The following is a 26,032-nucleotide window of genomic DNA, read 5'->3' on the forward strand; positions in this document are numbered from 1 at the left end:
CAGTTTGGCCCACCTGCCCTTGGCCCCTGCAGGAGTAAAGACTCTGAGCAGAATATATTGGCGTGCCACCAAATGTCAGACGGCCTGGTTTTCCTTCTCTCTCTCCCAGGGATTGGAAATGCCACCCTGTGCTTTTCTCTTGGCGATGGCGCTTTGCTATAGGAAGGGCATGCCTGGACCTTCTGAAGACGTTAGAACCCAGATCCATCGAGGGCGCTAATGCTGTATTTTGTCAGCTACTCCAGGTCACCTTAGGTATTAGCACCACAGCACTCCAAAAAAGTGTGCCCACAGACAGCTGAGGTTCGTTCACAAAGCGCTGGTGGTGATGCTCGAGTTTGCCAGCCAGGGAGAGTATGCTATGCGGGCACTCTCTAAGTCACCTACGTGTATGCTTAATGACCTCCTGAAGCTAATTTATGAGGCCTCCCAGACACACCTGTACCTAAGGCCTTTACCATACAGCCCTGGAATGGGCCGCTAGCTCTCATCAAATCCGACACCACAACGCCCGCTGCCAGAACATCATTTAACTTTCCGATTGGCCCTTTCAGCCTCCACTTCTGGGCTATCTGCGGAGAGTCATGCCTGGCGCATGCGCGTCACCAGCTTCCGGCCGCGGAGAGCGGTGTACCCGCCTTTCCCGACCGGATGGAATTCTTGCCCCACTTTCCTCGGCCTGGCTTTTCGTGTGTGCAATGGCTCCGGACTCCGGTTCCTTTCCCGAAGAGCCGCTCTTAAAGGTGCTACCCGTAGACGCTAGGGACCGGGGCACCCAGCGCTGCCGCCTGGGCCCGGCTGCCTTCCGCGCCTTGGGCGCACACTTGGGCTCGGCGGTGAACATCTCTCTGCTTGACGGCGGCTCCTGTCTCTGTACCGCCTGGCTGCGGCGGGACGGAGCAGACGGCTTTGTGCAACTGGATCCGCAGTGTGCGAGCCCCGGGACGGCTCTGGGGGCTTCGAGGTTCAGGGGGAGTCTCCGCTTAAGCAGCCTCCGCCTAGTGACCTGCCCGTCCCTGCGGCTTCTCACCGTGTGGCCGGTGTTGCGGGAGCGGGCGGGCGCACCCGGTGCCTTGAACCCAGCCGCGGTGCTGGAGGCGGCGCACGAGCTTCTGCGGAACCGACCGGTCTCCCGGGGCCACGTGGTGGCCGCTCCACCGGGGGCCCCCGGCCCCGTGGCCGCGCTTCACATCGTCGGGGGGACGCCCAGCCCGGATCCGGCCGGGCGAGTCACCCCTCGCACCCGCATCAGTCTCAGCTCGGTGCCTCCGTCGGAAGCGGAACGGCAGCCCGAGGTGCCCCTCGGGGGTCTTTCGGAGGCTGCCGACTCGCTGCGGGAGCTCCTCCTCCTCCCGCTCCGCTACCCCCGCACCTTGGCGGCCTTGGGGCTAGCAGTGCCTCGCGGGGTGCTCCTGGCGGGTCCCCCCGGAGTGGGCAAGACTCAGCTAGTGCGGGCCGTGGTCCGGGAAGCGGGCGCGGAGCTGCTGGCAGTGAGCGCCCCCGCGCTCCAGGGCGCGCGGCCGGGGGAGACCGAGGAGAACGTGAGGCAGGTCTTCCAGCGCGCGCGGGAGCTGGCCAGCCGCAGACCCACCCTCCTCTTTCTGGACGAGGTGGACGCCCTGTGTCCCCGGCGGGGCGGCCCACACCGAGCGCCCGAGAGCCGCGTGGTGGCCCAGGTGTTGACGCTGCTGGACGGCATCAGTGGGGACCGCGAGGTGGTGGTGGTGGCGTCCACCAACCGGCCGGACGCTCTAGACCCAGCGCTGCGCCGACCGGGGAGGTTTGACCGAGAGGTAAATAGGCCCGGGCTGTCAGCCCCTTGTCCCTGCAACCAAGGCCTCTTCCGGCTCGGGTTGCCTGCCCCGAGGGCCACGTAGGTTTGGCGGTCAGACTGGAGTGGGGTTTTTTTGTAATGCAGAGAACACGTTCTCTGTCCTTGTGCGATCTGTGATCCAGCACCTGTTTTACCCCAGAGTCAGATTGTTGGGAGAAGCAAGGTAGCCTTTAGAGATTAATTTTGTGCAGGACCCGAAGTTGAGTATAATCAGTAATGTTAGTTTTTAAGGCAACTAGGTCAGCTGTAAGCATACTGAACTCCTGTGGATTTGGAGTAAGAATTTATTTAAAGTAGGATAGCCTCAAGAAATAAGTTTTCGAAATAAAAAGGGAGAAGGCACGAAAGAACTAAAACAAAGCAGGCAATAACTCTTCCGGATTTATTCATTCCTTGTCAGGACGCTAGCATCCTCTCCCACAGGTGAGAAGTTACCCACAAGTGCTCCCTGAGTTGCCAGGAGGATTGAGTATTCAAAGGTGTCCTTTATTTTATAAGCTTTAGTCCCAAATTGATCCTTTATTAAATAGGTTGAATAGTGATTAAGTGATGTTTAAACTTTGTGTTAAGATTCTGAGGAGATGAGAATTGCACACTTTCAGCTTAATCTGTGCAGAACTTGATCACATTTCTTTTTTGTACTATCTAGTACTTGTCTCCTGAATAAAATCCTTAAGGGCAGGGACCTAGACTATCTGCTATACTATTGCATCCCTGGCTCACAGAACTTGGCAAGTTTTTATAAAAATAACAAAATGTTGTTAAATGAATTACAGAGGGCCCCCAATTTACAGTGGTTCAGCTTGGTGGTTTTTCAGCTTTACGATGGTCTGAAAGTCATATGCGTTCAGTAGAAAACATATTTTGAATTTTGAGTTTGATCTTTTGCCAGGCTAGCAATATGCAGTAAATGCTCTCATGGTGCTGGATAGCCACGAGGTCAGGAGGGTAAACATTGAACATATTGACCACCATTTTATACCCATGCAAACATTCTGTTTTTCACTTTCAGTACAGTATTCAGTAAATTCTATGAATAGTCAAAACTTTTTTTTATGAAATGGACCTTGTGTTAGATGGTTTTGCGCAACCATATGCTAATGTAAATGCTCTGAGCACATCTAAGATGCCTAGGCTCAGTTGTGATATTTAGTAGGGTAGGTATATTAAATGCATTATCCACTTACTGTAATTCCAACTTACAGTGGATTTATTGGGGGGCGCCTGGGTGGCTCAGTGGGTTAAAGCCTCTGCCTTTGGCTCAGGTCATGATCTCAGGGTCCGGGGATTGAGCCCCGCATCGGGCTCTCTGCTCAATGGGGAGCCTGCTTCCTCCTCTCTCTCTGCCTGCCTCTCTGCCTGCTTGTGGTCTCTGTCAAATTAAAAAAAAAAAAATCTTAAAAAAAACAACAACCAAACAAACAAACAATGGATTTATTGGGATGCAACCCCATCTTAAACTCAGGAAGATCTGTATGTAGTTTTCATTATGCAACTACCTAGCCATGGTTACTACTCTGGAAAATTAGGATTTTAATATATTGAGAGTGTGGTATTCTTAAGAGTACATAGTTATGCTTCCAAATTTGTTTACCCAGTTAAACACATTTGAGGGGATAAAAATACTACATAATATTCTAAACTGTGGAAACTTTAATTTTTCTTTTTTTCCTTTACATACAGGTTGTCATTGGGACTCCCACACTTAAACAAAGAAAGGCAATACTCCAAGTGATTACCTCAAAGATGCCCATCTCCAGTCATGTCGATTTGAGCCTCCTTGCGGAAATGACAGTTGGCTATGTTGGTGCAGACCTGACTGCACTCTGTAGGGAGGCTGCCCTGCATGCTCTCCTTCATGGTGAGAAGGTAGGAAGAAATGATGTATGAGCCTGTATGTTGATCTTTTCATTACTATAACGAATTTGGGGATTAAAACAAGTAGTAAGTACATTTTCTTGCAACTTGTGATAACTTCCACAGCTGTTTTTTCCTTTTTTTTTTTTTTTCTTACATATATTTTTATATCTCACCTTCCTGGGACTAGCATTTGACTGAAGGTGGGGATAGAGGACTGAGTCTCCCAGGTCTGTCAGGGCATGCTCCCTCATTTCCACAGTAACTCCCTAGTGCCAAAGCCTAGAGCAGCCAGGAAAAAGACATTGTGGCCCGAGAACAGTCAAACATTTTTCTTTTTAATTTTTCTTTATTTTGAAGCAATTTCAGACCAAGAGAAAGTTGCAAAAATAGTACAAAGAATTTCTGTATATACTTTACCCAGATTCCACAAATGTAGCACTTGACCAGTTTTACTTTATCTTTTTCTCTTTATCTGTGTTTTTATATAACTTTACATATAGATAAATCTCTTTTATGTATGTATATTTTTTTGTGTGAAACATTTCAGAATACACTGCGACCATGATGGCCCTTTAGCCTTAAAATCTTAATGTGTATATCTTCTAAAAACAAAGACTTTACCCGCAGTACAATTATCAAGATGAGGAAATTAACACTAACACAGTACTTTTACCTAATATCTATAGACCTTATCCAAGTTTCACTGTGTCCCATTAATTTCTTTTTTTTTTTTTTTAATTTATTTGAGAGAGAGAGAGAGAGCATGAGAGGGGAGAAGGTCAGAGGGAGAAGCAGACTCCCCATGGAGCTGGGAGCCCGATGTGGGACTCGATCCCAGGACTCCGGGATCATGACCTGAGCCGAAGGCAGTCGCTTAACCAACTGAGCCACCCAGGCGTCCCCCATTAATTTCTTTATAGCAGAAATTTTAAAAGGAAAAAAGAAAATAGTAACCCAAGATTACACATTGCCTTTAATTACCATGATTTCTTATTGTTCTTTTTAAGATTTTATTTATTTTAGAGAGAGAGACAGCATGAGCAGGAGGGGCAGAGAGAGAAGGAGGAGAGAGAATCTCAAGCAGATCCCTGAGTCCGACATGGAGCTCAACTCCAGGACTCTAAAATCATGACCCGAGCTGAAACAAAGAGTCAGATGCTTAGCCAGCTGCACCACCCAGTCTGCCCCGTATTCTTTAATCTAGAACCATTCTTTAATCTTTCTTTTATCGCTACATTTTAATTGTAATTTTTAATTTTTTTAAGGATTTTATGTATTATTATTTATTTGAGAGAGAGAGAGCACGTGGGAGCTGGGAGAAGAACAGAAGGAGAGGGATGAGCACAGAACAGACTCTGTGCTAAGTGCAGAGCCCTATGTGGGGCTGGATCCCACAGCCCTGAGCTCATGACCGGAGCTGAAACCAAGAGTTGGTTGCTTAACTGTCTGAGCCACCCAGGTGTATGGCTAACTTAAAGACTACAGGTCATTTATTCTGTAGACTCCTCCTTAGTGTGGGTTTGACTGTTACTTCCTCATAGTTTGATTAGGCTTTTGCATTTTGGGCGAGAGGATCACAGAAATACTGTGTTCTAATTGCATCTGTTTTTCCTTTCTTGTTAAAAACTAAATATTTTGTGGGGAAGATAACCTTTTCTAACCAGAAGAAGATTGGGCACCTGGAATTTTTATTTAAATTTGTCTTTAAGAGGCACCTGGGTGGCTCAGTCAGTTAAGTGTCAGCCTTCAGCTCAAGTCATGATTTCCGGGTCCTGGAATCAAGACCCGTGTTGGGCTCCCCATGCTTCTCCCTTTCCTCCTTGCTCGTGCTCTTGCTATCTCTGTTGCTATCTCTCTCTCAAATAAATAAATGGAATCTTTAAATTTGTCTTTGACACTGAAATCTTTAATTCATGACTACCTCTTTAAAAAAATATTTAGAATATTAGCTTAAATATAATAATTTTCAACACTGTGCATTGGAAAATCTCTTCACCTTATATGTAATGAGTAATCCTTAATCCCTAAATCCCTTTAGAAAAAAATAATTTTAGGGGCGCCTGGGTGGCTCAGTGGGTTAAGCCGCTGCCTTCGGCTCAGGTCATGATCTCAGGGTCCTGGAATCGAGTCCCGCATCGGGCTCTCTGCTCAAGGGGAGCCTGCTTCCCTTCCTCTCTCTCTGCCTGCCTCTCTGCCTACTTGTGATCTCTCTCTCTCTCTCTCTCTCTGTCAAATAAATAAATAAATAAATCTTTTTAAAAAAAAAAAATTTTAGTACCTTGAGGATTTTGAGATGAAGTTTTCAATCTCTTTTGTAACTATTACAACATTAAATTTGTCCTTTGATCTTAGAATTTTTAAAAACCAATTTGAGTTTATTTAAATTATAAAAGGATGATTTATCATCCAAAGTTTTGAAACTTTTTTACCTACATAATTGACATCCTTTCTCACTTCCATTTATTTTTACACCTATATAGAAGGTGGAGAAGAAGTTACATGAACTTGTACGTTCTCTTGTGGGTGTAGAACCTAAGCTGCTTGAACACTGAATGGTACTTCTCATGTGTAGAGGTGTGAGACTCTGTGCTTTATGAAGGGAGGAGGAGAATACCAGGGGCTGGGAAGGAAGATTACATTTAGGATTCCCTGTGCTTTGAGGTTCCAGGGTTAACCTTAAGCACTCTGGCTTAGGTGGACCAGCCAGCTGCTACTTAAGGAGGGGCCTGCCCAGGCATAGTTACCACAAGTGATGACTGAGTTCATAAACAACCAAGGGAAGTGGAAGGAATAAAGGCCAAAAGGAAGAAGGGACAGGCACCTGGGAAGGTACTGGCTTCATCTTTTTCTTCTTTTTCCCTCAGATACCTGAGGGGCTGTTGCTGCTACCAGGGCAGACAAGGGGTATGTTAAAGTTTGTTCAGCTTTTTGTGAATTCCCATTAAAGGATTAGAATTATTGTTTAGTATATATACATATACACACAGAGGGGAAGGAATTTTATCTGCTTGGAAGGGTTATGACAGTCAAGTGAATTAATGTACATGTAAGTGATCTTAGTGTTACTTAGTGTCTAGGTACCCGACATCTAATACTGCTAGTAGTTGGGGGGGGGGAGCACTATTTTAAAAAATTATTTAATAGTGCTCTTTATGAGAAGTTAAACTAGAAAAAAAAAATAAAATAAAAATTGCCTGAAATGTACCTCTCAGAGATTACAGTTTTTAGGAACGTTGTTCACAATAGCTCTATACGTATATATGCACTTACATAATCTTAGGTAAATGGGATAATATAGTTTGTTGTTGAAAATGGGAATTTTGGAGGGCGCCTGGGTGGCTCATTCAGTTAAGCATCTGCTTTCAGCTCACGTCATGGGATTGAGTCCCACACTGGGCTCCCTGCTCGGTGGGGAGTCTGCTTCTTCCTCAGCCTTTCACCATGTTCTCTCTTCCTCTCTCTCAAATAAATAAGAGAAATCTTAAAAAAAAAAAAAAAAAAGTGGGAATTTTTTGACAATTAAATGGTTAGAATTTGATATGAGGGTAAATCTTAAATATAATAAAAATATTTTAAATATAAGCAGTTTTTAACAAAAAATCTGCTTCACTAGAATGATCAAAGAAATTACAAGAAAGATCCTCCAAAATATAATCTTAAAGTGAAGATGACTTTTTCAACATTTATTTTAGAGAGAGAGAGAATGTGCGAGGTGCGGGGTTCAGAGGGAAGGAGTCTTAAGCAGATTCCATGCTGATCTTGAAGCTCAAGGCAGGGCTGAATCTTACAAACCTGATTTCAATACCTGAGCCAAAACCAGGAGCCCTATGCTTAACCAGCTGCAACATCCGGGCACCCTAAACATGGCCTTTCTGTTTTGTTTTGTTTTGTTTTTAAGATTATTTATTGTCAGAGAGCAGAACAAGCATGGGGAGAGGCAGGCTCTCCAGTGAGCAAGGAGCCCAATGTGGGACTCAGTCCCAGGACTCTGGGATCATGACCTGAGCTGAAGGCAGCCACTTAAACACCTGAGCCACCCAGGTGTCCCCGGCCTTTCTAAACATAACATAAAACCTAATGGTCAAAAAGGAAATGATTTAATTTGGTTATTTGGGGATGGCCAAATAATAAAGACAGGATAAAAGAGAGACTAGAAAAAATACTTTTGGCCCATGACAAAAGGACCAGTAACCTTGATGATAAAGAATTCTCACAAATCAGTAAGAAAAGACCAACAATCCAAGAGAAAATGGGTAATAAAATAAGAATAGGTAGTAGACAGTAGAAGCATTACAAATAGCTAGTAAACATGAAAAATTCTCAACTTTACTTTAAAAGTTGGTCTTGGGGTGCCTGGGTGGCTCAGTCGGTTAAGCAGCTGCCTTCAGCTCAGGTCATGATCCTAGGGTCCTGGGATCAAGTCCTGCATGGGGCTCCCTGCTCGGTAGGGAACCTGCATCTCCTCCTTTCTCTGCCCCTCCCCCTGCTTGTGCTCTTTCTCTCAAATAAATAAATAAAATCTTAAAAAAAAAAATTAGTCTCTTTCAGGGGCTACCCTGACTGTCCGACTCTTGGTATTGGCTCAGGTTCTAATCTTGGGATATAAGATCGAGCCCCTCCTCGTGTGTGCTCAGTGCAGAATCTGCCGGAGATTCTCTCTCCTTCCCTCTCCCACATGCTCGCTCGCTCTCTCTAAAATAAATAAATCAATCTTCGAAATATGTGCTGCAAAAGTGAACAATAAATGAATAAATCTTAAAAAAATTAATCTCTTTCAGTTTTAACTCTTTATTTTGAAATAATTAAAAAGTTTAGGGAAAGTTGCAAAATAGAGAAATCCTGCTAAATACTCCATTCAAATTCATCAGTTTTTAACGTTTTGCCAAATCAGTTTTATCACTCACTCTTTCTCTCTCTCTTCTCTAAATGTATGTGTATACACACATTACTTTTTCTGAATCAGTTGAGGATGGGTTGCATACATCATAACCCATTATCCATTTCCTAAGAAAAAGTATGTCCCCATACGAGACCACAGTATGGCTATGTATCATCATTATATTCAGGAAATTTAGCACAGATAGAAAACATCAGCTCTACTGCCCATACTCTGATTTTGGTAGTTGTCTCTATCTTTTTGGGTTTTTTTTTTCCCTCTAGTAGAAGATCTAGTTCAGGATAACATCATGTTTAGTTTTTAGTTTCTTTTAATCTATAGTTCTCCCTTAGCTTTTTTTTTTTTTTTTTTTTTTTTTTTTTAAAAGAAGGAGAGCAAGTATGCGGGGCCAGGTGCAGAGCAGGAGAGAGATCATCTTTTTTTTTTTGTTTTTGTTTTAAAGATTTTATTTATTTATTTGACAGAGAGAGATCACAAGTAGGCAGAGAGGCAGGCAGAGAGAGAGGAGGAAGCAGGCTTCCTGCTGAGCAGAGAGCCCGATGTGGGACTCGATCCCAGGATCCTGAGATCATGACCTGAGCCGAAGGCAGCGGCTTAACCCACTGAGCCACCCAGGCGCCCGAGAGAGATCATCTTAAGCAAGCTCCATGCCCAGAACCTGACACAGGGCTTGATCTCACAGTGGAGATGATGACCTGAGCCGAAACCAAGAGTTGGAAGCTTAACTGACTGTGCCACCCAGTTGCCCCAGCTTTTCTTTTTTTTTAAGATTTTATTTATTCATCAGAGAGGGGGAGAGAGACACAGGCAGAGGGATGAACAGGCTCCTGATGTGGGGCTCGATCCCAGGACCCTGGGATCATGACCTGAGCCAAAGGCAGATGCTTAACCAACTGAGCCACCCAGGTGTCCCCATTTTTTTTTTTTTAAGATTTTATTTGACAGAGATCATAAGTAGGCAGAGCAGCAGGCAGAGAGAGAGGAGGAAGCAGGCTCCCCGCGAGAAGAGAGCCTTATTATGGGGCTCAATCCCAGGACCCCGCGACCATGACCTAAGCCGAAGGCAGACGCCTAACGACTGAGCAACCCAGGCAACCCCCCCCCCTTTTTTTTTTTAAAAAGGGTGCCTGGGTGGCTCAGTGGGTTAAGCCGCTGCCTTCGGCTCAGGTCATGATCTCAGGGTCCTGGGATCGAGTCCCGCATTAGGCTCTCTGCTCAGCAGGGAGCCTGCTTCCTTCTATCTCCCTCTCTGTCTGCTTGTGCTCTCTCTCTGTCAAATGGATAAATAAAATCTTAAAAAAAAAAAAATTTATTTAACAGACAGAGATCACAAGTAGGCAGAGAGGCAGAGAGAGAGAGGGAAGCAGGCTCCCTGCCAAGCAAAGAGCCTGATGTGGGGCTCAGTCCCAGAACTCTGGAATCATGACCTGAGCCAAAGGCAGAGGCTTTAACCCACTGAGCCACCCAGGTGCCCCTGCCCCCACCCCCCCTTTTTTTTTTTTTTTAAGAGATATTTTACATTGACAGTTTTTAAGGATGTAGGTCCATGATTTTATAAAATGTCTCTAAATACGGGTTTGTCTAATATTTTTTCATAGGTTTATTTAGGTTTTTTTTTTTTAGGTTACACATTCTGGTTTGGGATACTCCATAAATATTGGTATCCTTCTTAAGGTATCACATGTAAAGGCCCAAGCTGTCTGTCTGCCCCTCCTTGGTGCTGTCCATAATTGGTGATTGATACGATCAACCAGTCAGGGTTTTGTCCCATTTTTCCACTGTATAGCTGCTATTTTTCCCTTTGCAACTAAAAGAAATATTATGAGGAGGCCCTTTGAGATCATGGTTCTTGTAAAACTTCCCCTACCCTTGTCTTACATCTGTGGATGATTCTTGCCCTGAGCAGCTTTTACTATATGTGATTGTAAAAATGATTTTCTGATTCCATATTCCCTCTACCTCACTCTTCTTTTTTTTTTTTTTATTAAGGATTTTATTTATTTATTTGACAGAGACACAGCGAGAGAGGGAACACAAGCAGGGGCAGAGGGAGAGGGAGAAGCAGGCCTCCTACAGAGCAGGGAGCCTGACATGGGGCTCGATTTCAGAACCCTGGGGTCATGACCCGAGCCAAAGGCAGATGCTTAACCGACTGAGACACCCGGTGCCACTACCTCACTCTTGATTAAAGAAATTAGTATAATAGTACCATTTCCTCTGTCACACTGGCAAACATTTAAAAGTTTGGTAATGCCCCGTGCTGGAGAGGTATGGGAAGAAGAGCTTTACATTAGCGGTGCAGCTTTGAAGGCAGTGTGATAATACCTGTCACAATCGTCAATGTGCATTCTACTTGGAGGAAATATAAAAATACTTGAATATGTGCACAAACATTTTCAGCTGTATCTTTTTTTTTAATAACAAAAGACTGGAAGCAATCCAGTGTTCAACAGAAGGATGCAGTTAAATTATGGTACATTCATACACAGTGTCTTTTGCAGTTGTCAAAAAAAGTTAGGTTGAACTAAATTGATAGGAGAAGATTTCTAATATAAGTGAAAAAGAGTGCAGGTTAATTTGTATAGTAGAGTCCTGCTTATGTATCTGTTTGAAAGGATGTTCTATGTACTGCTGGAGTACATAGGAAACGGTTGACATCCTCTAGAGATGAATAGTGGGGAGAGCTGGGGGAAGAGACATTTAATTTTTTTGTCTTCTATATGTAAAATTTTTTTATAATGATAAAAGATTTATCTTTTTTTTTTTTAAGATTTTATTTATTTAGTTGACAGAGATCACAAGTAGGCAGAGAAGCAGGCAGAGAGAGGGGAGGAAGCAGGCTCCCCGCTGAGCAGAGAGCCTGACAAGGGGCTCCATCCCAGGACCCTGAGATCATGACCTGAGCCGAAGGCAGAGACTTAACCCACTGAGCCACCCAGGCGCCCCAAGATTTATCTTTTTTAAGATAATCTTTTATAAGATCATTTATATATTTATTTATATATATCATTTATATTTATAAAGATTTATCTTTATAGATTTATAAATTCAAAAGAAGGGGTGTTTTTTTGTTTGTTTGTTTTTTAAGAAATAAGTGGGGGCACCTTGGTGGCTCAGTCATTGAGCATCTACCTTCAACTCAGGTTATGATCCCAGAGTCCTGGGATCAAGCTCCACATCAGGCTCCCTGCTTAGCGGGAAGCCTGCTTTTTCTCCTACTACCCCTGCTTGTGTTACCCTGTCACTGTGTCTGTTTTTAAGATTTGATTTATGTGAGAGTGAGAGAGAATGAGAGAGAAAGAGAACATGAGAGGGGAGGTCAGAGGGAGAGCACACTCCCTGCTGAACAGGATGCTTGACATGGGACTTGATCCTGGAATTCCAGGATCATGACCTGACCTGAAGGCAGTTGCTTAACCAACTGAGCCACCCAGGCACCCAATAAACAAAATCTTTAAACAATAATAATAATAAAAATAAATAATTTTGCTCCTGTAGCACAAAAAAGGCCCAAGTAATTTTTGGTCTAATTTTGCTTTTGGGGCATATTTCTTCAGAACAAGGACAGCCCAGCTGTTGATGAAGCAGACTTCCTTGAAGCTTTTAAAAAGATTCAACCTTCATCATTTCGAAATATCATTGGACTGATGGACATCAAGCCTGTTGGCTGGGAGCAGATTGGTGGCCTTGAAGATGTCAAACTGAAGTTAAAACAGGTGATCTAGAGCGTTCCCTTATGCCAGTAGAATGGTTGGGTTTAATGTATCACTTTTATGATGAAGACAAATGATACTTTCTGAGACTATCTTGCTGCCATCGGTCATACATCCTATCATCACAATCCAAGGAACCCTTTTCAGTAGGCATCAAATACCATTTTGCATACTTTCCTACCTCACACTTGTTTTGCTTGTTTTTGCTTTAAAGGCTTTATCATGTAGAAAGGGGTCAGCAGACTTCTCTGTAGAGGGCTAGAGAGGAAATATTTTAGGCTTTGTGGGCCATCCAGTGTCGATTGCAACCACCAGCTCTGTCTTAAGGCCACAGCACCAGTGATAGATAATGCAAAATCAGTATTTGTGTTCTGGTGGAACTTTATGTATGAACACTGAAATCACATTATTTTCACATGTCACAAAGTATTTTTTTTGAGCCTTTAAAAATGTAAAAATAGTTCTTAGTTTGTGTGTAGTAAAATACAGAATTTTAGTTTGTAGGCCTGAGTTTGCCCTGGGACTGGTAAAAGCACAAAATTACAATACACAGTATGACCTGGGTGGCTACTGTTCTCACTGTGGATGCTTAAGGACACAACTCTCCAGATGCTGTCACTTGGCATTTCAGTTTCAGAAGTTAATCTTGTTAATTTACCTTCAAGTAATCCTGCCGAAAGGAATTAGGTTTCTCTGACTGTATGTATAAAAGACTGATTTATAAGTATCATTATAATTTATTCATCTTAACTAGAAGCTGTTTCTACACTGAATCATAGAATCCTTGTGTCCATGGATCAGTGCATTTGTGATATTCCCTAATTTTTTACATACATTGTCTCACTTAATCTTCAGGAAGTACAGGAGAGATTAGCCACACCTTTCTGTTGTAAACGCTCTTTCTTCAACTTTGAGATGTTAAGCTTTTCTGCCTTTCTGAACGTTCTTTTCCATTCCTTAAATGTTAGTGCTCCAAGTTCCCAGGAGGCCTCTTGTTGTGTTCTGTGAGCCCATGATCTTAATATCCAGGGCTTTGACTGCCCCCTGAAAATTGTTAACTCGAAAATCTTCATATCCAGTGCAGATAGTTCTTTTGATCATCAGAATTGCTTAGCTGCTTGCCTACCAGGTAACTTACAGGGATCTCAAACTCAGCATGTCCAAAACTCACCTAATGAGTCCCACCTCCATATCTGGATTCCCTATCTCTGAATACAGACAGCCACCTGTGTCCTAAGTCAGAAACCTGTCTTCTAGAAGCAATTGGGTGGCTCAGCTAGTTGAGTGTCTGACTTATTTTCAGCACATTCCTGGGATCAAGCCCCATATTGGGCTCTGTGCTCAGTGCAGAGTCTGCTTAAGATTTTTTTCCCCATTTCCCTCCTTCTCTGCTCCTTCCTCTCCCCATGCATGCTCTCTTTCTCAAATAAATAAATAAATAAAATCTTAAAAAAAGAAAAGAAAAGAAACCTATCTTCTAAATCATGGGTCATGTCTTATGTATGTGTAACTTCCCCTCTGGATTTAGAGCATAGTCCCTACATAAAAGAGTTACATTTTATGTTTCAAGTCCATCCCTTTGACACCATTGCCACTGCCTGTGACACATCTGGCTTTATTATTTTTGTAGTCTGAGTCATTGCAAGAGACCTAACTGGTCTTTCTCCTCTGGTTTTCTTTCTTTCCAGTCCATTTTCCATACTGCTTCCTCAGTGTTAACTAAAACTTTCAAGGTGCAACACAGTCTGACTCCTTCTACTTCAATTCTCTTGTTCCTTGCTTCCCTTATTCTCCCCTCTGTTCCTGCTTACTGATGATCTGAATTAGAGTTTCATGTGTCTCTGCATACTGTTCTTTCTCTGTGGAATGCCTTTCGCTGGTCTCATTGTGAGTTTACAATTCTGTCTCTCCAACTAAAATCTGGATTCCCATGGTCCAGGGATGTTAGCCTTTTTTGTAGATAGGCAGTAGTTAAGAGTTTGTACTTCTTGATCTACACTGCCTGGGGTTCTCAGTTCTGCCTCACTAGAAATAAGACTTGGGCAAGTTCCTTAACTTTTGTAAGTCTGAGCGTCTGCATCTGTAAAATTATGATGATAATAAAATCACCTACCTCAGAGATACAGGAGACCTGTTTACTATTCAGTTAAAATTTGTGGAGCGCCAGCTTGGTGAAGGTGACATTCTGTATGTGGCTTTTTTTTTTTTTTTAAAGATTATATTTATTTATTAGACAGAGATCACAAGCAGGCAGAGAGGCAGGCAGAGAGAGGAGGAAGCAGGCTCGCCGTTGAGCAGAGAGCCCGATGTGGGGCTAGATCCCAGGACCCTTGGGATCATGACCTGAGCCAAAGGCAGAGGCTTTAACCCACTGAGCCACCCAGGCACCCCTATGTGGCTATTTAGAGTGAACTTTATTTATGTTCTACCAGAAGCAGAATGACAAACTCAGCATGGAAAAATAAATACAGTTAGTGAATGATTAAGGGCTCCCAAAGTAAAAGATGGGCAGTAGTGTAGAGTGGCTGGGAGAATGTGGGGTGGGGGGCAGGAAGAGTGTGTTCTGCTTTAGAGTGGTTAGTGAAGACCTCTCCAAGGAAATGACATTTGAGCTGAGACTGAATGATGAGGAGTGGCCACACAGAACTTGAAGGAGTGTTCAGACAGAATAGCAGAGGTGCTGAGATAGGAACAGACTGAGGTGTTTGGGAAATAGGCTATGTAAGGCCTTGTAATCACTGTAGGAAGGATTTGGATTTTGTTCTAATTCTGATGGGAAGTCATTGAAGGATTTTAAGTAGGATATGATATGACCTGACTTAGGTTATAAGAGCACTGGTACTGCAAGAAGAATGGACTGTATTTCCAGCTCAAAGCAGATACCTAAGAATTGTTGAGTAAACAAATGAATTGACTGAATTATTTGTGATGTTTAATCTTTATTCTAAAATAACTGTCTCTTTTTGTATACCATCTCTTTTTGTGTACCTGCAGAGTATTGAGTGGCCTCTAAAATTCCCTCGGGAATTTATCCGGATGGGCCTGACACAACCAAAGGGAGTTCTCCTGTACGGTCCCCCTGGATGTGCTAAAACCACCCTGGTCAGGGCGCTGGCCACAAGCTGTCATTGCTCTTTTGTTTCCGTGAGCGGTGCTGATCTCTTTTCTCCTTTCGTTGGAGACTCAGAAAAAGTCTTGTCTCAGGTTTGTTTATTTTCCTCCATGTAAATAAGTGTCCTTTTGAATTTTCTTGGCATGCCTTAAGGATAAACCTTAGTTATTAAAAATATTACTGGCCTTTTTATTAATTAGAAAAGTTACATACATTTTTATAGAAAATATAGGAAAGTGTTAGATAAGAAATCCTTTGTAATCTCTCTACTTACTGTTAACATTTTGGTGAGTTTGCTTCATTTTTTTGTTTTTCTTTTAAAATTGAGGGTAGATTATGGAGTGCCTGGGTGGCTCAGTCAGTTAAGCATCTGCCTTCAGCTCAGGTCATGATCCCAGGGTCCTGGGATCGAGTCCCACATCCGGCTCTCTGCTCATTGAGAAGCCTGCTTCTCTCTCCCACTCCCCCTGCTTGTATTTCCCCATGCTATGTCTGTCTCTGTCAAATAAGTAAATAAAATCTTTATTAAAAAATAAAATAAAAATTGAGGGTAGATTATATCTTTATCATGGTTTTTTAATCATCACTTCCATTTACTTTTTTTTTTTAAAGATTTTATTTATTTATTTATTTGTCAGAGATCACAAGCAGGCAGAGAGAGAGGAGGAAGCAGGCTCTTCGCTGAGCAGAGAGCTCGATGTGGGGCTCCATCCCAGGATCCTGGGATCGTGACCTGAGCTGAAGGCAGAGGCTTAACCCACGGAGCCACCTAGGCGCCCCAATCATTATCACTATTAAAACCCCATAGTATTAAATATTTTTTGAAAATACAATTTTTAACCTGTATGTAATACTGCATTGTTTCTTGTTCTATTTATTCATTCCCTAGTTCTTGGACATTTAGCACTTTCTCTCTTTATATTTTAAAAATTATAAGTAGTAATGCAGAAAGCATATATTCACTGGAATATTAAATAATGTGTGGCTTTTCAATAATTTTATTTTCCTGACCAAAGGTATTCCGACAAGCAAGAGCAAATACTCCAGCAGTTGTGTTTTTGGATGAGATTGATTCAATCTTGGGCTCTCGATCCATCAGCAAAACAGAATGTAATGTTCAAGAACGTGTTCTTTCTGTTCTTCTAAATGAATTAGATGGTGTGGGACTAAAGACTACAGAGAGAAGAGGAAGTAAATCAGATCAACAGGGTAAATACAAGGAGCTGAAAAAAAAAGAAGAGGTATTTATTAGCCAGAAAATGCCCAAAACCCAGGCCAGCATTAAATACAGTGCATATACCCTAGCTTTTCCTATGCTGGATTCATCTCATAGAATAAGTTACATAATTTCAGCTTGACTGTATTTGGATATCTATAGACCTAAAAACTGTGATTTGGCTAGGAAGGAGGTAAATTTTATAGTAAGTTATCTTAAATATATATGAATAAATTTCATTTTTCCTAAGATTTAGAAAAATAATTTTATACATACTGCTAATAGAAAAGGGAGTTGATTCTTAATTTTATTTCCTGTAGAACCAGTGTTCATCCCTTTCTAAAAATTTTTATATGAAACAAAACAAAACATTGTTATTACCAATGATCTTAGTAATTTTTTTTTTTTATTTTTTTTTTATTTGACAGACAGAGATTACAAGTAGGCAGAGAGGCAGTCAGAGAGAGGAGGAAGCAGGCTCCCTGCCGAGCAGAAAGCACGATGCGGGGCTCTATCCCAGGACCCTGGGATCACGACCCGAGGCTTTAACCCACTGAGCCACCCAGGCGCCCCTGATCTTAGTAATTTAAAACTTATAATTTTCTTGAGGAATGGGTTTCCTTAGTTACAATAAAATTAAAATGACCTTTGGAAGTCCCTTCCTCCCTTCTGAGTCTCTTTCTAGGTAGAATTTGATATCCTTAAGTTTTCCAGTGGTTAATTTTTCTTTTATTCTTTGCTTGTTTTTTTAATCTTGTTTGCCATTTGAAAAATCATTCCGTGGAAGGAGAATCTTACAGCTTCTTAAAAACCTAGAACACTAGAATTTGAAGAGTCCCTAAGGTTTTCTAATCAAATTTTGTCATAATGCAGGAATTCCTTCTACAGTATCTGAACTGTGATTAGTCAACCTCTGCTAAAATACTTGCAGATACAGGGAATTCACTACTTTGAGAGATCACATTACTGGAGAACCACTCTGATTATTCAGTTCAGTTTAAAAGAATTTTTTTAAAAATTCCAGTGTAGTTAACATACAGTATTATATTAGTTTCAGGTGTATGGTATAGTGATTCCACAATTCATATATTATTGAGTGCTCATCGAGATCAGGGTACGCTTTAATCCCCATCACCTACTTCTTCCCCCACCCTACCACCTCCCCTCCTCTCTGTCCTCTATAGTTTAGAGTGTGTTTTCTGGTTTGTCTCTCACTCTCTTTTTTCCCCTTTGTCTGTTTTGTTTCTTAAATTCCACATATGAGTGAGATCATACAGTATTTGTCTTTCTCTGAATGGCTTATTTCACTTAGCATTATACTATACTCTAGAGCCATCCATGATGCAAATGGCAGGAGTTCATTCTTTTTTATGGCTGAGTAATATCAGAGTGTGTGTGTGTGTGTGTGTGTGCGCGCGCGCGCACCACATTTTCTTTATCCATTCATCTATTGATGGACACTTGGGCTGCATCCATAATTTGACTCTTGTGAATAATGCTGCAGTAAACATCGGGGTGCATATATCCCTTCGAATTAGTGTTTTCATAGTCTTTGGGTAAATACCCAGTAGTGCGATTACTGGATCATAGGTTACTTCTGTTTTTAATTTTTTTAGGAGCTTCCATACTGTTACCAAAGTGACTGTACCAGTTTGCATTTCCACTAGCAGTGCAAAAGGGTTCCTTTTTCTCTACAACCTCACCAAGACCTGTTGTTCCTTGTGTTTTTTATTTTAGGTATTCTGATAGGTGTGAGGTGATACGTCCTTGCGGTTTTGATTTGCAGTTCCCTGATGATGAGTGATACTGAGCTTCTTTTCATGTATCTGTTAGCCATCTGTATGTCTTTGGAGAGATGTTCATACTTAAATTGGATTATTGTGTATGGAGTTATATAAGTTATTTATATATTTTGGGTATTAATCCTTTATTGGATATGTCATTTGTAAATATCTTTGCCTATTTAGTAGGTTGTCTTTTAGTTTTGTTGATTATTTTCTTTGCTGTGTAGAAGGTTTTTATTTTAATGTAGTCTCCCAGTAGTTTATTTTTGCTTTTGTTTCCCTTGCATCAGGAGACAAGAAAGATGCTGCTATGGCTCATGTCAGAGAAATTACTACCTGTGCTCTCTTAAGGGATTTTTATGGTTTCAGGTCTCACATTTAGATCCTTAATCCATTTTGGGTTTTTGTGTGTGTGGTTTAGGAAAGTGATCCAGGGGATGCGTGGGTGGCTCAGTGGGTTAAGCCGCTGCCTTCGGCTCAGGTCATGCTCCCAGAGTCCTGGGATCAAGTCCCACATCAGGCTCCTTGCTCAACAGGAGCCTGCTTCTCTCTCTCTGCCTCTGCCTGCTTGTGCGTGCTCGCTCTCTCTCTCTCTCTCTCTCTGGCAAATAAATAAACAAAAAAATTTAAAAAAAGAAAGAAGGTGGTCCAGTTCAGGGTTCCTGGGTGGCTCAGTCAGTTAGGTATCCAGCTCTTGATTTTAGCTCAGGTTATGATGTTCAGGTCATGAGATTGAGCCCTGTGTGGGGGTCTGAGCTCTGTGGGGAATCTGAAAAGATTCTTTCCTCCTTCCTTTGCCTCTGCCTCTCTACCCATTCACATGCTCTCTGTCTCAAATAAATACATTAATCTTTTTTTTTTTTTTTAAGGCAAGAAAGTTCATTCTTTTGTGTTTTTGTTGTCTAGTTTACCCAACACCATTTGTTGAAAGTGCCTGTCTTTTTCTCATTGCATATTCCTAACTCCTTTGTCAAAGATCTGTTGCGGTATAATTGTGGGCTCATTTCTGAGCTGATTTTTGGTCTTTCTGTTCTGTTCTATAGATCTGTGTGTCTGTTTTTGTGCTAGTACCGCACTGTTTTGATGACGACAGCTTTGTAATACAATTTGAAATCTGGAATTGTAATGCCTCCAACTTTTTTTTTCTTTTTCAAGATGCTTTGGCTATTCAGGGTCTTTTATGGTTCCATATAAATTTTAGGATTGTTTTTTCTAGTTCTGTGAAAAAGGCTGTTTGGTATTTTTATATGGATTGCGTTAAATCTGTAGATTGCTTTGAGTAGTTCCTCAAATCCATGAGCATGGACGGTCTTTCCATTTGTTTATGTCATCTTTGATTTCTCTCATTGCTGTTTTATACTTTTCACAATACAGATCTTTCACCTCTTTGGTTGAGTTTAGTCCTAGGTATTTTATTATTTTTGATATAATTGTAAATGGGATTCTTTCCTTAATTTCTCTTTTCTGCTGCCTCATTACTAATGTGTAGAAATGCAACAGATTTCTGTACCTTGATTTTGTATCCTGTGACCTTACAGAATTCATTTGTTAGTTCTGGTGGTTTTTTGGTGGAGTCTTTAGGGTTTTCTGTATATAGTATCATCTCATCTGCAAATAGTGGAAGTTTGATTTCTTCTTGCCATTCTGGATGTCTTTCTTTTTTTTTTTTTTTTAGATTTTAGTTATTTATTTGACAGAGAGATCACAAGCAGGCAGAGAGGCAGGCAGAGAGAGAGGGGAAAACAGGCTCCCTGCTGAGCAGAGAGGCCGATGCGGGGCTCGATCCCAGGACACTGGGATCATGACCTGAGCCGAAGGCAGAGGCTTTAACCAACTGAGCCACCCAGGCGCCCCTCTTTTTGTTGTCTGAGTGCTGTGGCTAGGACTTCCAGCACTGTCGAATTCAAGTGGTGGAGTGGACATCCTTGTCTTACTCTTGACCTTAGGGAAAAAGCTCTCAGTCTTTTAACTATTGACTATGATGTTAGCTGTGGGGTTTTTTTATATGGCCTCTATTATGTTGAGGTCTGTTCCCTCTAAACCTACCCTTTGTAACCTACACGTTGTTAAGGGTTTTTATCATGAATGGATGTTGTGCTTTGTCAAGTGCTTTTCCCTGCATCTTTTGAAGTGATCATATGGTTATCAAACTTTTTCTTATTGATGTATCATGTTGATTGATCTGTAAATATTGAACCACCCTTTTATTCTGGGAATAAATCCATTTGATCATGATGAGTCATTTTTTTTAATGTATTGTTGAATTTGGTTTGCTAGTATTTTGTTGAGGATATTTGCATCTAATGTTCATTAGAGATACTGGCCTTTAATTCTCTTTTCTTGTGCTATCTTTATCTGTTTTTGGTATCAGGGTAATGCTGGCCTCGTAGAATGATTTTGGAAGTTTTCCGTCCTCTTCTGTTTTTTGGAATAGTTTGAGAATAGGTTTTAACTCTTCTCTAAATGTTTGATAGAATTCACTTAGACGCCATCTGGTTCTGAACTTTTATTTGCTGGGAGTTCAATAATTTTGAATGCTCAATGTGTGTATGGCTTTGCTCTGGCTGCTTTTCTATATTTCTTACCTTTATCTAGGATTTATACATCTGCAGCTTATGTTGTCATATATCTGCCTTTCAAGAGAAAAATAAATAAAAAGCAAAGTAATTCTCTCTCGCAGGACATGAGAGCCAGAGTGATTCATAACCATACATCTCCACCTGTTAGTCATATGCTTTGTCTTTTCAAATCATCCACTTAGGTTATAATCATTCTTTGGGGCTCAGGTGCATTCAGTAGGTGTTCTCTGCTGTGGTGGTATAAGATTTTCCATTGGTTCTCATGTGGACAGATGTCCCTAAAGGACGGCCACTCCCTTCACCACACACAATGTAGTTCTTTGATTAATAATTTGTTTTAGCATATATTGATATCAAGAAGGTGGTCTGGATAGGAGGTATAAGCACTTCAGTCCCAAGAAAAGAATATGCTTATTTAAAAATAAATGGACCATTTGATTTATAATTTGGCCAGCTTACTGACATTACTTTGGGTTGGTGTTTTTCCTCAGAGTTTCAAGAAGTTTTTAACAGAAGTGTCATGATTGTTGCTGCAACAAATAGACCTGATATGTTAGATGATGCCTTGTTAAGACCTGGAAGATTAGATAAGATTATTTATATTCCACCTCCAGATGAAAAGGTAATCACTGTATATGTTTAATCTTTGTGGATTCTGAACAGATCAATATCTGAGCTTTAAGGAGCCTAACAGAATTGAATTCCAAGATAAATATATATGTATGTGTCTTAAACTGGATTCTGCAGTCTTCCCTTGCTTGATGTCCTTCATAAAATCATAATTTTGATCTGCTTTTGCCAGATCCTCGAGGCGTATCTTCAGAGAAACATATGCCTATAAGTAAAGTATTACCTTATTTCACTGTGTGGCAGACTCAAAATACCAAGCTTGTTACAACTAGAATGGAGGAATCCCAAAGTGTTAAAAGCATTTTGGAGATGATTTGCATCAGTATCCTTATTTTACAGTGGGAAGGTCTGAGATTAGAGAGATTATACAATGTATCCATAGTCTAAGAATCAGTAAATCTTTGCCCTTAACATCCACAGCCACTGGCAGGGAATGGTTAAAAACAAAGATGAACTTTTTCCTTCCTTCCTAAAAAAAATAAATAAATAAATAAAATTTAAAAATTAAATACTATTTATTTTTAAATCGTGTCTAGATAATTCATGTTTTTGCTTATTAAGCCATGTCTGATAACACTATTTGTACCCAAAATAGGGACTCCTGTTTCTAAAAGAAATTTATCTACAATTGTCTATTTAAAAGAAAAAATTTTTTAAAGATTTTATTTATTTATTTGACAGAGATCACAAGTAGCAGAGGGGCAGGCAGAGAGAGAGAGGAGGAAGCAGGATCCCTGCTGAGCAGAGAGCCCAACAGGGGCTTGATCCCAAGACCCTGGGATCATGAGCTGAACCGAAGGCAGAAGCTTTAACCCACTGAGCCACCCAGGCACCGCTAAAAATTTTAAAAATATTAAAATTAATCACGTAATTTTTGCCATTATCATATGAGCCACTGAGTTCCTCTTTCTTACCTCTTCAGAAATGATTCTGTTTATTAAATATATACACTTCCGGTGCAGTATGACAGGAAACACTAACTTAAAATGTTTTAGTATAGATTTGTGTCTAACATAAATGTTGTAAGATTATAAACATATTGTTCTTAATTTTTTTTTCCAGGGTAGGCTTTCTATTTTGAAAGTCTATACAAAAAACATGCCAGTGGGGCCTGATGTTTCCTTAGAAAACCTAGCAGCAGAAACCTGTTTTTTCTCTGGTGCTGATCTTGGAAATCTTTGCAAAGAAGTAAGTTAATTAGTGAGGGAATGTATGGTTGACAGTATTTCTTCAATTATTCAGTTCTTCATTTGCCACTTTCCTAACGGCACACGGGAGAATGAGGCACAAACTAGTCAGCTGTAAGAGAGAGGGAGCAGGGGACAACAGCTGGAAGGACTGTCACCCAAACACCTCCTCAGTCCAGTATTTATTAGATACAAGGTAGCAACAAAGGAGAAGAAAGAAGGTTGTACAATAGCCATAGGTCTAGTACGTAAACAAGAAGGAACGTGAGTCAGATGTTGGTCACAAGTTTTAGAGGTAAACTAGGTAAATAAGAAGAAAAGTAAGGTGTGTCTGGTCCACAGCTTGGATTTGTAGTTGTGCTAGCACACTTAAAGGGATTACCTTAATGGCAGGCTTTCTCTGAGGTACAGGAGACAGGGAAAAAGGGAAGCAGATGGTGTCCCGCCCTGAGCTGGCGGGCATCCCCAGCTGCTTGGCTTCAAGGGCGTGTATCATCCCCTCCACCAGAGGCCTGCTGCTAGTACATGTTTTTCTCAAGGTCATCCTTAAGCATGCTTGCATGACCAGTACAATTCATCATTAGTTATTAAAGTTATATTTTGAGCAGTATATTATTCTGAGGGACGATTGCATTCATTCACTTGGCAACATTTACTGAAAGACATCCTGTGTGGCAAACACTGTATAAGGTGAAACAGATAGGGACCTTTTCTTTCCCTTCCCAAGCTTACAGGTTTATGGCAGGTTGCAGAGAGGCAAATTGTCATACTGCATTAGCAGTTGAAAATATGTAGTGAATCAGGAAGTTTAGGGTGTTGTGGGAGCACCTGGGAAGGACATGGACCCAGCTTGGGGGCATCAGAGAAAGCTTTCTGAGAGAAGGCATGTGTAAGGGGAAATTGGAAGGATGATGAGAGAGGTAGGCTAAGGGAGGGAACTGGGGGTGGCATTGAGGCAAGGGAACAAAATGTGCAGGTGACTCGAGTGAGAGATAACATGACACTACGGAGCTGGACAGTGGCCAGATCACACAGGTCCTTGTAAGCCATTTTAAGAGATTTAGACTTTGTTTTGAAACCAAAAGAAGCCATCATAGGTGTTTCCCTTTCCATAAACTTTTATTAAATGTGCTGTTCAGAAAAATGCACGGATCATCAGGGCATAGTTAATTAACATAAAATGAACACACTTGTTTAATTAGAGAACGTTATCAGTGCCCTGGAGGCTCCTCTTGGGGCTTTCCCAATCTTCCTTCCAAAGGGGAACCACACTCCTGACTTAGAGCACTGGAGATTAGTTTTGTCTGCTTTTGAACTTTATATAAATAGGACTATATATACTTCTATATTTGCTTTTTTAACTCAAGATTATGTTTGTGAAGGGAGCGCCTAGGTAACTCAGTTAAGTGTCGCCTTCCGCTTTAGGTCATGATCCTGGGATCCTGGGATGGAGCCTCCCATCCTGATTAGCCTTCCTTTTTTTTTTTTTTTTTTTTTAAAGGATATTTTATTCTTTTATTTTTTATTTATTTATTTATTTATTTTAAGAATTTATTTATTTATTTGAGAGAGAGACAGTGAGAAAGAGCATGAGAGGCGAGAACGTCAGAGAGAGAAACAGACTCCCCATGGAGTGATGCGGGACTCGATCCGGGGACTCCGGGACCGTGACCTGAGCCGAAGGCAGCTGCTTAACCAACTGAGCCACCCAGGCGCCCCAAGGATATTTTATTTTTTCAAAGATTTTATTTATTTATTTGACAGAGAGAGATCATGAGTAGGCAGAGAGGCAGGCAGAGAGAGAGAGAGGAGGAAGCAGGCTCCTGCTGAGCAGGAGCCCGATGCGGGACTCGATCCCAGGACTCTGAGATCATGACCTGAGCCGAAGGCAGTGGCTTAACCCACTGAGCCACCCAGGGGCCTGCTGATTAGCCTTCCTAATCAGCAGGAAGCCTGCTTCTTCTCTCCCACTCCCCCTGCTTGTATTCCTTCACTGTCTATCTCTGTGTGTCAAATACATAAAATCTTAAAAAAAAAAAAAAAAAAAAAGTTTGTGAAACTCATCTGTGGTTTTGCATATAGGGGTAGTTCGCGCATTTCCATCACTTTGTAATATTCTAGTTTAGGAATATACTGCAGCATTCATCCATCTTTTTTGAACATTATTCATAACAGAATTTATAGCAAAAAAGTAACCCAAACTACTTTTTTTGTTACAAATTCAGCTATGAATAGTCTTGTACATGTCTGTTAGTACATATGTGTACTTACCTCTGATATATATATATATCTGCATATATATGCAGAGTTACAGAGAATGTGTTTGGTCTTATGCTTTGTGATCAGTGCTGTGTCCTGTTCAAACACACCTACTGTAAGGCCAGGAGAATAGTCTCTCATCCTTAAATATATAAATGGGCTCATACTGTGTATATTTTGCTGCAACTTGCTATTTCTTTTTTCCCATTTAAGGGTAGAATTTAATGTAGAAGAAGTGGTTTGTTAAGACAACTTTTCATTTTTTTAATAAAACTTAATTTTATTAAAATTACCTTACTTAACTTTTTAATTTTATAGTGTCATGAATATGGGAATTCTAAGAAGTGGGATTGACCTTTTTACCCTCAGATTTTGAAGTATTACCATAAATGGTGGGGCACCTGGGTGGCTCCATCAGTTAAGCAGCTGCCTTTGGCTCAGATCATGATCCCAGGGTTCTGGATCGAGCCCCACATCGGGCTCCCTGCTCAGCAGGTTGTGGGGGGTGGTCTGCTTTTCCCTCTCCCTCTGCCCGTCCTTTGTGTTCTCTCTCTAAAATAAATTTTTAAAAATCTTTAAAAAAAAATTTTTTTAAAGAAGCACATTAATTATTTCCTGTTGTTTGTCTCTTATAGGCTGCCTTGCTGGCTCTGCAAGAAAATGGATTAGAAGCAACCACAGTGAAGCAAGAGCACTTTATAAAATCACTGAGGACTATAAAGCCATCCTTAAGTCATGAGGATTTGACTTCATATGAAAACTTATTTCAGAAACCAGGATTTTCTAACTTAGAGGGTGTATAACCATTATATCCCTGACCAAGGATTAACTGCCCTGTGGTTTGCAACTTCGCACTTTTAGAGTTTGTGTAGTTTCCTGTAAATAAGAGACTTTATACCTAATAAGCTAAAAAGCATATTAAAATATCATAACTTGGGAAGAAAGTATATGTATGTTGACT

The 26,032-nt window shown here is 41.2% G+C and overlaps 1 protein-coding gene across 7 annotated transcripts; it reads left to right on the forward strand.

The window, feature by feature from the left end:
• Positions 1-611: 611 nt before the first annotated feature.
• SPATA5L1 (spermatogenesis associated 5 like 1) lies at positions 612-26,011 on the forward strand. Of its 7 annotated transcripts, XM_032343596.1 has the most exons (9): positions 616-1,793; positions 3,518-3,703; positions 12,149-12,307; positions 15,299-15,508; positions 16,433-16,657; positions 19,096-19,099; positions 21,487-21,617; positions 22,688-22,813; positions 25,707-26,011. In XM_032343596.1, exons 1-9 carry the CDS (start codon positions 699-701, stop codon positions 25,872-25,874), a joined length of 2,304 nt encoding a protein of 767 aa, XP_032199487.1. In that variant the 5' UTR covers positions 616-698; the 3' UTR covers positions 25,875-26,011. The 7 variants fall into 7 exon arrangements, 6 of the variants coding, with proteins under 6 accessions (XP_032199485.1, XP_032199487.1, XP_032199482.1 ...); XM_032343594.1 differs by lacking the exon at positions 19,096-19,099 and having other exon boundaries at positions 612-1,793; positions 16,433-16,625; XM_032343591.1 differs by lacking the exons at positions 19,096-19,099; positions 22,688-22,813 and having other exon boundaries at positions 16,433-16,625.
• The last annotated feature ends 21 nt before the right edge of the window (positions 26,012-26,032 follow it).

The sequence above is a fragment of the Mustela erminea genome, chromosome 5, assembly GCF_009829155.1.
Source record: "Mustela erminea isolate mMusErm1 chromosome 5, mMusErm1.Pri, whole genome shotgun sequence".
Taxonomy (NCBI): Eukaryota; Metazoa; Chordata; class Mammalia; order Carnivora; family Mustelidae; genus Mustela; species Mustela erminea.